Genomic DNA, 12,968 nt, shown 5'->3' on the forward strand with positions numbered 1-12,968 from the left:
CATTCAAACATTGATGAATACACTTCAGGCAGTCTTGGTACATGACAGATGTAAAATAATTTGTGGTTGTAGAGTCACAGGGAGAACAATGGAATCAGAGATGCTGGATCCAAAGAGAAAAGTTAAAGTTAATCTCTTCTTTTGAAAAGAAACGACAACTAATGGACAAGAGTCGACAGAAGCAGAGTCATTTTAAGCAAAGTCAAGTGGTGGAGAGCGTTAAAGCAAAAGCTGAAGCTAAGATCATATGAAAATTAGCTGTACCAAGATATTTGGAACTCCACGGGAAAATTTCCACAACCCATCACCAAATTTAGTTCTAAACAAAGGATGAGGATATTTGCGGTTTTCTGACAGAATTTTTAAAATGAAAACCTTGTTGAGTTGATGCATGCTCAATAATCCAGGTAGAAAAATCTAAACAAGTTAAATCTGGTCCTCTGGACCAACTACGAGAAGGTGCTATTTATAAGACTGAGCTGAATACAGCACCTCAGACTGAAGAAGTCCTCAGATGAAAGACAAACATTTCTACAATTTATTTATTCATTTATTTTTGAATGTCCAGAGGACCAGATTTAAAACTTTTTTTTTACTTGAGTTGAGTAACATTAACCCCCAATCAATCATTTAATGATGTTGGATTTGTTAGAAACCTAACATTCATCATGAAAACATAGAAAACTTGAGTATTTTGACAGTTATTATGGCTTTAAAATATGTAAAATCACAACTGTTAAATGTTTTTTTTAAACTGACTGAAGAGTTTTAAACATGCCACCCATGATGACACAGTTAAACTTTCATTGTTTCTTCCTTTAAAATGAACTTTTCTCAGTGATCACTGCAGTCACTTTCAAATTCTCATTGTCTTTCTGGCTACTGCATTCAGAGGGTAATTATTGTTCAAAGCCAAGTTTACATGTTGAATATCAGGCAAGAAAAACCTGCGGTGGGCAAATTAATGGCCTCATAAAACGCAAAAATTAAAACCATCAATTACTTCCTTTGTTTCATGTCTTTCCAAGAATCTGTACCTGCTAGTTTAGAAGGTGCTCTGGTAATTACCAAGAGGAACAGTCTGAGTGTCCCGTGGTGAAAGTGTGTAGCTGGTTAAGAAACAAAGCAAAACTCAAAGTCATGCACAGGAAATAAGGTCTTTAAACTTCTGAGGAAAGAAAAAAATGCACTGAACATGATTGTTGTTGTAAAAAGAGGAAGCTTTAGTAATTTTGGTATTTTTAACATGAGTGAATTGTTCTTACCCTTACAGGTAAAGACAATGTATCTTTTAATTGTATGTTTTATCCCATATTAAATAGTTTAACTTAAAAAAAAATCTGCATATTTCTCTCCAATCATCCTTGACTGGCAGACTTTAGTTATAGTGATCTTTATTCTTGTCTTTGATCACACATCTCAGCATTTTTTGTTGAATTTGTCTGTGTTGATGGGGGAAAAACCCTTTTTTGTTTTTTCATTTAGATCATCCCCATATATGTTCCTCTACTGACTAACAACAATCTAAGTTTAATTACAGCTACAACAATAACGACTTGCTATTATTTATCTGAATCTCCCATTTGTTCTTTCCCCAGCAGGTGTGAGTGCAAGCGGCGTGTCTGTCCCTGAGAGGGTGAACGCAGTGCTCGGCAAGAACATCACACTTGGCTGCAGGATAGAGCTGGGATCTAATCTGAGCCTCACACAGATCTCCTGGGAACGCCGTCATCCTTCGGGCACCATTACCCTGGCAGTGTTCAATCCCAAGTATGGAACGTCGTATTCTCAAGATTACAGCAAACGCATCTCGTTTGTCTCCCCTTCCATACGAGACGCCACCGTTACCCTTGAAGGGGTTACGTTTGCAGATGACGGGTCCTACACCTGCAAAGTGGTTACGTTTCCTCTGGGCAATACGCAAGCAACAACCATGGTTAATGTGTTAGGTAAAGTATAATTCTATATCTTTAATCTCTATGGATTTGTTTGTTAAATTGTCTTAAAGTCTGTTTTGCGAAAGCAGGACACTGTTTGTTGTCATTCTGCAACGCCTGAGTGACCACTGTGTGCTTGAAGCCGCCTAACATGTAAACTACTAACTAGAACCATGAACACTTCAACCTTTGTTGGAATCTGCAGCTGTAGAGGAGCTGCTGTGGAGCTGCCTCTGTCCAGAATTACTTTAAACGTTACTTTAAGTTTTGATTGTGCACACTTCATTGCCGCTGGTTGGAAAAACTTACTTTTAAACATTTCAGTTGCTGTCATCTACTTTTATACGGAACGAGTGATCCTCAGACTCCCCCAGCATCTTAGTTACACAGCAACAAGTTAATTGCAGGGCGTGATTCAAAGTGAGTTTTGTTATGTTCAGTTGCATTTTGCCATGTTGTATGGAAATGTTTCACACGTAAGACTGCTCTTAAAACTGCAGCGTGTAGCTCTTTTTGCATTAGTTAGTAGTTGTTCCTTTGATCACACCTGTTGGGTAATCATAATTGCAGCTCTGACAGTTATTCTTGCAAACTCAGCCCGTACACAAACCTTTTTAAATCACTACTTAGTATCTGATTATAGCAAAAATGATTAAATAATCATATTTGTCAAGACTTCCCATTTCTGACCCTTATTAATTAACAGACTGAAGAAAATAGCTGCTCTATTTACAAACTATGATCTTCTCTCTGAAGACAAAGACCTTTTTTGTGCGATCAGCGTATGTTTGGAGCTCTTGGTAGGAGATTGCACTGCAGGCAGCGTCTTCTCGTCTTCCTCAGAGACAGAAGGAGACTCTCCTGTCTAATGAGCAGCACATTAAGTATTGCTGCAACAGCCACAGTGTCTGAGACTTCACAGCGTTCAATTACCCCTCGCTGTCTTCTCTGAGCAGCTTTGCAGGCATCTTTTCTGTTCATACAAACACATGCACACCCAAACGCAAACACACACCTTCTTTACAATTCAGATGTAATTAGAGTGTGATTATGGAGGAAGTATATGTTCTTTGCAATCTGATACACGTCATGTGGGAATTAGCTTGTCCCACACAGTATTTAAAAACACAAACCTGCTGACTGAATGCCAGCAAGTTTAAGTTCGCAAGTGGCCTCTTTTTCCACCATCGTTCATTTGGACGTGCACGTTTAAAAAAAAAAATACTCCTTCCGTTTTTATCATATTTATGCTATTAATTCCACTTTAACACAGTGACTGTGACCCGACAACAAAATCCCAGAGAAGTTGTTGATAACTTGTTTGCAGATGAGAAATTGCTTGTGTTTGTCAAACATTTGTTTTGTTGATGTCAACTGTGTGCCAAGCAATCTCATGTGCAACATTTTGTCTTCTTCCTTTTTATTTATCTACTTGTTGGCTACTCTGACTACGCTTTCAAGCTTCAAGTGCTGCAGTACAACGCAAACATGTTTTTACAAATTAAAACATCTAAACTACTTGAATAAAGTAAATCCCCTAAATAGAATTGCGATCCGTTATCTTAACTCTTCAATATGTAGTCTACACAATTTGTTGTTTCACTCCAAAGTGCATTTTGTATTTACATTTTTTATATTTGAACTTGAGATTTCTGCTTTGATTCATGTTTATACTTTGAGGATTATGAAAAGCACATGACTGCCGTTCCATTTCTTAGAAACTAAAGTAAAACCGTTAAACATTCAAACTCATGAGTGATCGATTAAAGTCACGCCACACAGATTGTAATGATTAACAGGTGCGTTAAATCAGAAGTCACACTCTTGATACAAACAGCTGGAGTTTGAACAGTATCATGACAAAGACATGTTTGCTTGTATTTAAGTTCCCTGGCACCGTGAAGACAGAAATCCTAACGTGTGAGCAAGAGGAAGGAAGCAGAGAAGGACCATGTTACCCAGACTATGAATTACAATGGTCCTTTGTTTTCATCTACTGACAGGTCAATGAAATTCTGCTGAACAATTGTTTTAAAAACAAAACTCCAGCACGATTAATTTTATAAAGTAGATTTTTGCTGATAAGAAACTTCTTAAACAGTTTAAAGTGAAACGGTTTTCACATTTTTCTCAGAGCTGTTTCATAGTGCTGTTGTTTTTTATGAGTCAATAATAAACGGAGCGGTGAGCGACACACAGCGATGGTTTAAGTTGCTTAAATCTGATGAGTGTTATGGTTTCCACGCCATAAAGCAATTTCATTTCTGCTTTCAGTCTGTTAAAATAAGGCTGGGCTTCCCCATTAGCATTTTTTATGAGTCAGAAAGTTAAATATACATGTTGCTATGGAGCTAAAAATTGTGTTTTGCTATTTTGTCCGCAAAATAAAAATATTGCAACCAACTATAACAGTCATTCATTTGACCTGTTAGTCATTGGCAGCTGTCATGCACATTTATTTTCTTATACATTACTTGCATTGTTTTTGTTTTCAAAGCAGTTTTTTTTGTCTAGCTTTTAAAATAGTTCTCCCTCAGAGATTGCTGCTCTGATATTAATGTTACATGTGCAGTTACAGTATCAGTATGCATGCAGACAAAAACAACCAATGCAGACAGTTTACTGAAAAGAAATTGTTACTCTTCCTCTCCTGACAAATTTCCATTCATCCCAAGAAGAGCTTATTTCTCTTATTGACTGCAACCCCAAAATTAACACGTCTGTCTGATTCAGTTATTCCGATGTTTCAGCTGCCGACCCTGCTAGCATAGAGCAGCTACTGTTTAAATGTCACAGCCTGCAAGGAGGGGCAGGGTGAAGAATGTGAGGTGGAGCCCTGAAAAACAACAACCACGCCCCTGCAGAGGGTACACGAGACGGCAGGTTATTTTTGGAAATGAAAAAAGGAGGGGAACAGGGGTGCTACTAGTTGCTTGAATGCGTTGTGGGACCTTTTGCCTGGCTGGCGAGGAGGAAGACTGCAGATGTCTTAAAGATGTTGGCCATGTCTTGTGGATTATGAGGGTAGGTGCCCCCACGCACTGCCTTTAAAACTGTCCCCAGTGCAGCAAGTGGAAAAGCTGCTTGTTGACTTTGTATTTTTTTTTTTTTATCAAGGAGGGGGTGGTTTATTGCCACACAAAGTAGAAGAAATCTAAATAGAAACATATTCAGGTCTAACCCATGCTTGTTTACTTCACTCCCCCTCCAGTGTGTCCTCCTCTTGACTCTTTGGTCTGGATGAACTTTTTCACTTGTCATTGCTGGCAGTTTGTGATATGCATATCTCCCCCCCTCTAGCACGGAGCAGTGTAAAATAGTTTACTTGTTTCCATAGCAGGTAGAGGGTTACATTGTTCTGCTCACATTCCTTTCATATGGTTCTGTTTAACCTCACTGTTGAGAAAATCCCTGTAACATCTAAATGTTGAGTCATTCTCTGGGAAACGGTCTACCATTGACCATGCTCAGAAACAGTGAGACTCTGCTGTACTGGAGGATGAGGATAGAATCACCTTCAAAGTCAAATATAAACACAGCACAAAGTCCACTGCAGCCTCAGTCTACGGTACTGAGTGATTTTCTCAAATGATCTGCACACCTCACACACTGATGGACTTTACAGGAATAATGATATTAATAAGACCAACAGGTGAGGCTGCTGTTCATCACCTAGTCTTGAACTCACTTTCTCCTTGGCACACGACAATCAAGACATTTCCTCTTAAAACCCCATCTATAACTGAGATAGTGTGTCGTTAATTTTTAATGTGTTTACAGTAGGCGAAAAGAAATCAATTTGTGCTCTTTTGGCAAAGAAGCACGATGAGGCCGCTGGACATTATTTATTTATACATATACACAAAAAGATCAATAATATTCGTTTCATAGCCTCTCTCCATTTTGTCCTTTCTTCCCCTCCTCCTGTCTTTTCACACTCAAACAGTGGAGCCGAAGGTGTACGTATCTGCGGGCCCAGCAGCCCTGCTGGACGGTGGGGACGAGTCGCTGGTGGCTACCTGCATAGCAGAGCGCGGCCGCCCCGCCGCTGAGGTTTTCTGGGAGACGGAGCTGTACGGGCGGTCCGAGCGGCAAAGTCAGGACGAGCCTAACGGCACCTCCACCGTGCAGGTGCGCTACATGTGGCAACCGCAAAGCTACGCCCAGGGGAAGACGCTCACCTGTGTGGTGCGCCACCCGTCCCTGCAGACAGAGTTCCGCATACCCTACAAGCTGAACGTTCACTGTAAGTGCTTCTTCTGTCTGACGTGATAACTAAAGACCACCCACATTATATATATCTCATCTTTAACATGGTCTTATTTATTTTAAATGCTAGAAGTAATATAGATAAAACAACCTTTCCAGATCATTTGTTCTGTTTTTGCACTAAATTACCTATTATTGTTCTAGTTTACTATATTTTGAGTAAGATGGCAATGACTTTTAATTATTTTTAGTTCCTATAAACTAGTACAGTTAAAAAGTGGAGCAAAACTAAATTAGTTTTGAAAATATCTACATAAAATGGACCAAAATATAATGCAGCAATAAATGTTACAGTTTGTCTTAAGGAGAATAACTCACTACTATATTCTTTCATAAATTTCCTGATCACTAACTCTTTTTTTTTTACCTTCTGTACACCTAAATCTATTGAAAGAGCAATTTTTATATGTTATTGTCATGATTACTGATGTACTTCCTTAACAAACAGAACATCAGTCTATGTTCTGTGTGAGTGCAGGCTCATGAAGGTGTTTTTTGAAATATTGATCAGCTTTCAACAGCAACATAAGTAGCAGGAGGCTGCTGGGGGCAGCAAATGGAGGCACACCAAAACCAAGGTTAATACAAGAAGAGAGATACTCCCTCGTTCAATAAATCACGTCAGATGCAGAGCCAAGGGATTTTAAGTGCAAGAAAAGCACAATTTGGACGTTGAACTGTGTGAAAAGGGTTCAGTGAACACCGTGACATCTTCCCATAGAGTGAATGAGTTCCTCATTTGTCCCTTCGAGAAATCAAAATGGAAAATTAGATATCTTAGTCTGTGTTTGCCATGTTTTATTACAATACCATGTACTGGGCTTGGAGTTTATTAGCAGCAGTTCATCTGCTCTTTTTGAGAGTCTTATCATTGTCTAACTTTTCAGCTACCCTGAATCATTTGTTCTCCTGGATCGCTTTAATTAGCAGATCTCAAACCCAATTTCCATCCTGCACAGCATTTGTTCTGTCCCCGCTTGCTGCTGTGCCTTTAATGCACGCATTGTTCATTCTTAAAAAGCTCATTTGTTTTCAGACCGAACACAGTAACTGATTATAAAGTTCCAGTCTTATACCTTCGGATAAGAAACAGCATAAAAATACACGTCAGCATGACCAATACTACTTTTATAAGAAAAAGACAGTAGTGTTAATTATAAATTCAGGAACATTTTTATTATTATAAACTTGTGTTGCCTTTTGTTTTTCAGTTGCACCAGTTATATCAGTACAAGGAATTGAAAAAAACTGGTATGTTGGCCAAGTTCATGTGAAATTCACTTGTTCTGCCAAAGCCAACCCACCTGCTCGTTCCTTTACGTGGATCAGGTCAGTATAATCAATGCATGCCTTCCTGTGGAGAAACTACTCTGAATGATTTGCCACCATCTCTATCCTCTCAGTGTGGACTTTACATATTGTTTCTTTATATTAACCCTCAAACCAGATCGCTCTATTGATTCCAGAAACCTCTGAATTCCAATAATAAAGCGAGTCCACGTGCATCTTCAGTGTTTAACACTCGAACCTCTGTGTTACTTTTAGAAACTTGCAATGTTAGATTTACTCAATCAAAGATAGCTCGTTGTTCATTTCATTCAAAGCCAGAAACATGAATGTTTGCTGCACACATCTTGATTTAGATGTTTGGAGTCACTGGAATGTTCCTATAATCAAACCAAGGGGCTCTGTCTCGCAGAGGGCCCCAAATACTGATTAGAAAACTGTTTGCAGCCCTTCAGACAAAAAGGAGTGTAATTAGAATCTACATTCACACAATTCTTTAAATTTAGGAGTTCTGTCCTGTTGCACAACATTGTCATTAAAAAGCTTTTAGAGCCACACTTACAACTCAGCTCTCACTCACCCTGAAGGACAATGAAACTAAATGCATGGATTAAAGTTCTCCGTCGCCGCGACAGGTTTACATCATCTGTAAAAATTTAAGTGGGGAAAAATGTGTTTTGTTGTGGTATTTTTAAAGCCATCCAGTCTAAAAATGATGCAGGGATTACACTGACCCTGCTTTCAACAAACAAAGGGAACAGGAGCAACAGTTTGATCCAGTCAGTCAGAGCAGGTCGTGCTGTCTGGAGCACGGTGAGCCCAGAGCACTGGTCCCAACTTGGAGAGAGACCGCAGGTGAGAGCACTGATCAGGATTTCTACTATTTTTAAAGGACACCGTTCTACCCCAACAGATCCCACCCCCCTCCAAAGAATGACATGTAATAAACTATTTGTCTAAGTATTAAACTTATACGTTCGCACATGACCGATTCACTGCAGCCAGGGAAGATACGAGCACTAATGCACCGTCACCCCACCCTCCCGCACCACCCCCAAACCTCCCCTGGTCTTTTTTATTTAAAATCTAGTTTTGTGTTAAATGGTAATGTCTTCGGAGCATCGTCTTCAACGTGACACGTGCAATCTGCGCATGTGACCGAACTCCTGGTCCAAGAGTACAAAATTAAACAAGAGTAAAAGTATGCAGCATACTGTAGTGTTTCCTCTACCATTCTGCTGTGGCTGAGTGGGTAGAGCAGTCGTCCTCCAATGCGAGAGTTGGGGGTTCGAATCCACCAGCAGTCACATGTCGAAGTGTCCCTGGGCAAGACACTGAACCCCTCATTGCCTTTGATGTGTGTCCCATCGGTGTATGAATGTGATAAAGCTCTGATTATTCTATTTAGAATGATTTGTTCAGTTAGCTTTGTAGAGATCTAGTAGAGTGCTGTATGAACAGGTAAATGAGGACACAGATTGTTGTGTAAAGCACTTTGAGTATCTTGAAATAAGATAGAAAGGCGCTATACAAGTACAGTCCATCTACCATTATTTGAGCGGGGCGCCCTGCCCCGTTAACAGAACCGACCACCTACCAAACCGAGCTGCATGCACCCCACTCCTACCTGTCAGCACCAATGACAACGCAATACAGGTGTGCTAGCTAAAAAGCTAAAGGCAGTGCTCATGCTGCCTCTTCCCTGATGCTAAATAGATACCGTGTACTTTTACTAAGGTTATACACACAGTATACTGTGTACTTTTACTAAGATCATGTACGCAGATACTGTGTACTTTTACTAAGATCATGTATACTCCTCTACATGAAAACCTTTGGGAAGTGGCCCGTCTGCAGGAAAAAGCTCTCAAATGTGTGGGTGTTTTTGTTGTTGTTGTTCTTGGGGTGGGGTTCTTCTAGGTGAAGAAAAAAAATCTCAGTCAGAAGTTGTTTTTTTCCAGCTTTAATCCCTGTGAATGAATTAACTGCTGTTAGTTTGAGGTTAAAGGCTGCTACTACAAGTTATGCAAATTTAAAAAACTATGCATATAATTGTTGTGCTTTTATTATGAGCAGATGAACCCCCCCCACCCCCCAGAGTTACTTAAATTAGTGACTATAAGAAGAAGAAGAAGAAATCTGCTGCCGTTTTGTGCTCGACTCATTCTGAACTGGGTTTAATAAATCTAAATGAAGCAGTGAAGTTGACACACTCATGTCTATAAATTACCTCCAGTATAACTTTGGAGCTGGGATACTGGAGCTGTCAGACGTTTCTCTGCGCCCTTTGGGACGACGCCCTGCTATAAATAAAGTTTACAAACAGTTTGTGCATCACAGCAACATGAGCCTTTTGGCAACTTTTTATCATCATCTTGATTTTAGAGAAAAAAAAAAAGTCATTTTAGCACGAGCAAAGTCTAAACTTTTAAGGTTTTCTCTTTTTATTTTGTTACCTAAATGAGTTAATTCATCAGTCTAGATGATAATATATATATATATGGTCATTAGTCATTTTGTTATATTTTTCACGCGCATTGTATTATTATTATTATTATTAATAATATAGTCTCTGTCCGTCAGTACATACGTCTGTAAACTTCCTCTTGTCCCACACAACTTCTGATCTGCTCAAGATAATTTAATGAAACTTCATACATAGGCATCATCACTAGATGGAGTTTCATGTACACTTTTCATCACCCCAGCTGCAAGGACAAGGTCAGAAATCAAGGTCAAATGTTATACAAGGCCTTTGATGATCCCGCCCATAACTTCTTATCCGCTCAAGATACTGTAATGAAAAATCATGCACATGCATCATCACTAGATGGAGTGTCACATACAATGTTCATTACCAAAGCTTCAAGGTCAAGACCACAAATCGTTGGTTACGTACTGTAACCCCAGATTCTATGAATATAGGCGTAGCCCTTTAAGGCTGTCGCTGATGGGTTTATCCCGTTATGCAGAGCATAAGCACTGAAAAAATTTAGTCCACGCCCACCTGCTGTGTGGGCCCCACCCGGTCCGTATAAATTACGTTAAGAGCGGGAAATCGGCTCCCAAAATAGCTTTTTTCTTCAGCCATTTAGGAGCCAGTGAGGCCCGACGCTTAAAGGGCTACGCCTATATTCATAGAATCTGGGGTTACAGTACGTAACCAACGTTCTATTTCATATAGGCTTCGCCCTTTAAGGCTGTCGCTGATGGGTTAAGGGCGAAGCAGATGTGGTCCTCGCCTCACTGGGTCCATTCGAACACAGTAAGAAGCGGAAGCTTGCCCAAAAAACGTCTTGTCACTCAGCTCCCCGTGTGCATAACTACGCATCGCGTAATTATGTGCCATGCACAGACGCATGTTGTGTAACTATGCGTTCTGACAAAGCATGAATACCCCGGAAAACTTTCAACGGAAGAAGAAGTTGAAAAGAGGGGTGGGGGGGGGGCATGAACCAACTGGTTCATGGCTGAACAGTATAAACAGATTAATGTCCATGAATTGATTATTGATCAAATGAACTGATTGGTAACAATAATCATGAACTGATTAGTGACAATAGAACCAAAATCACAGACACAACTTGTGACTGATAACAACATCTCACACTGTAATGCATGCAGACAGAAGTGAGCTTAAACAGAGTTCCATGAGAACAACAATATTCATTCTGTTAGAGCACTAAGGACAGAATGTGTCATGGAACGAGCCGTTACATCACGTAGGTAAAAGCGAATAACTGAGCAGAGTGTTGACCATGCAGCCGCAGTGCAAATGTCCTGCATTGACATACCATTATGCAGAGCAGTCCAAGATGCGATACCCCTGGTCGAGTGTGCTTAGAGGTTGACAGGAGGCCCTAAATCTGATGCTCTGTAGGCTTCAGAAAAGGCCTCACACAGCCAGTGTGACAAGCGCTGGATGGATAACGACGACCTGCAGAAGCATCTCTATAATGCACAAACAATTATTGAGTTTGAAACGCATTGCAGCTGTGCGCGTTATGTAACACGTCAACGCCCGCACCGGGCAGAGAAGATGAAAAGATGCTTCCTCTTCTGATCTGTGGGGGGGGAAGAAACCCCTCCAACGATATCACTCTTGATTTAAAAGAGCTCGTGATGTTTTAGGCATAAAAGCTGGGTTGGTCTTAAATCAGCTGAGCTGCCCGTCAGCCTAAATTCTAAGACATGACGGAGCAACAGAGAGGGCAGATAATTACTTGCCCTCTTAGCGGGTGTTAAAGCCAGCAGCAGGGCTGTTTTAAGAGATAAGAATTTTAAGTGAAAACCTGATCCAGAGGCTCAATTGGAGCTTTGATCGGGGCTCGCAGGACCAGCGTTAAATCCCACTGTGGAGCAAGTAGACGTGAAGCAGGCCTGCGTCTCTGAACATCTCTTAGAAAAACGCTTCATCAGCGGGTGATTAAAAGCTGTTCTGTCTCCGAAAACTTTGTGGCAGGAAGAGATGACTGCAACGTACGTTAAAGCATACTGAATGCCAACTCCCTATCCATCAGCTGTTGTGGAAAAACAACACGCCGCCTAAAAAGCATGAGGTGGCCTCTAAACCTTCTCTGTACACCAGCGCTGAAAGCCGTCCCCTTTGATGTGTACAGAACTGTGGTAGATGCAGCACGTGAATCTTGAATTGTGCACACTATCTCCTGAGGGAGACCCATCCTCTAAGTGGGACCGCTCAGCGGTCAGACCCACAGGTGCTGACCCATTTCTGGGTAACTCTTGGTCGCTCCTCCTGCCTGAAGGAGAGCATCCTCCATCCACGGCAGTTCCACGGCGACCCGACAACAGACGGTGCAGGCCTGGGAACCATGGTGCGTTCACACGCTCGGGAGCCACCAGGAGAGCTGTCAATCCCTCCTCCTGAACTCGGTTCAGGAACCGTAAAAACAGAGGAGGTGGGGGAAAAAACGCGTACAAAAGCGTTTTGGGCCACGGGCTGTGAGCAAATGCGTCCCCCCCCAGCGATGGATCGTCTCGCGGGCTCAGGGAAAACCATAGTTGACACTGAGCGTTCTTCTCGCGTCGCAAACAGGTCCACAGCTGCTTTGCCAACTTCTGCTACGTCTGAAAAACATCAGATCTGGATGGAGGGTCTGGTCCACGTGACGTGGGCCGCCCCTGGACATCACATCTGCCCCTCTGTTCAGAACACCGGATATGTAAACCGCTCTAATAGAGAGCAGGTTTTGATGAGCCCAACACAGTAGCTTTCGCGCAATGTGTAACATCTGGGCTGAACGCACACCCTTTGATGGTTATGTACGCAGCAGTCATCATGTTGTCTGTGTGAATCAACACGTGTTGATTCTGTAGCACGGGAGCAAAGTGTTGAATCATATTCAGTGCTGTGCGACACTCCAAAACATTGATGTGGGCTGATGTGTAGTGGGGCCACAGCGCCCCTACTGCTTGAGATAGGCATGTCCCCCCCCCCCCCCCCCCCCCCCCCCC

General features: G+C 41.4%; 1 protein-coding gene across 1 annotated transcript in view; it reads left to right on the top strand.

The window, feature by feature from the left end:
• The window catches only part of nectin3a (nectin cell adhesion molecule 3a), a 42,492-nt gene that overhangs the window by 21,382 nt on the left and 8,142 nt on the right, over nt 1–12,968 (top strand). The window contains exons 2-4 of the mRNA XM_037678271.1: nt 1,599–1,949; nt 5,884–6,183; nt 7,418–7,535. Of these exons, the coding sequence (XP_037534199.1) occupies nt 1,599–1,949; nt 5,884–6,183; nt 7,418–7,535 (769 nt within the window). The remainder of the gene's footprint in view (nt 1–1,598; nt 1,950–5,883; nt 6,184–7,417; nt 7,536–12,968) is intronic.

The sequence above is a fragment of the Nematolebias whitei genome, chromosome 6 (genome assembly GCF_014905685.2).
Source record: "Nematolebias whitei isolate Nwh7 chromosome 6, NemWhi1, whole genome shotgun sequence".
Lineage (NCBI taxonomy): Eukaryota > Metazoa > Chordata > Actinopteri > Cyprinodontiformes > Rivulidae > Nematolebias > Nematolebias whitei.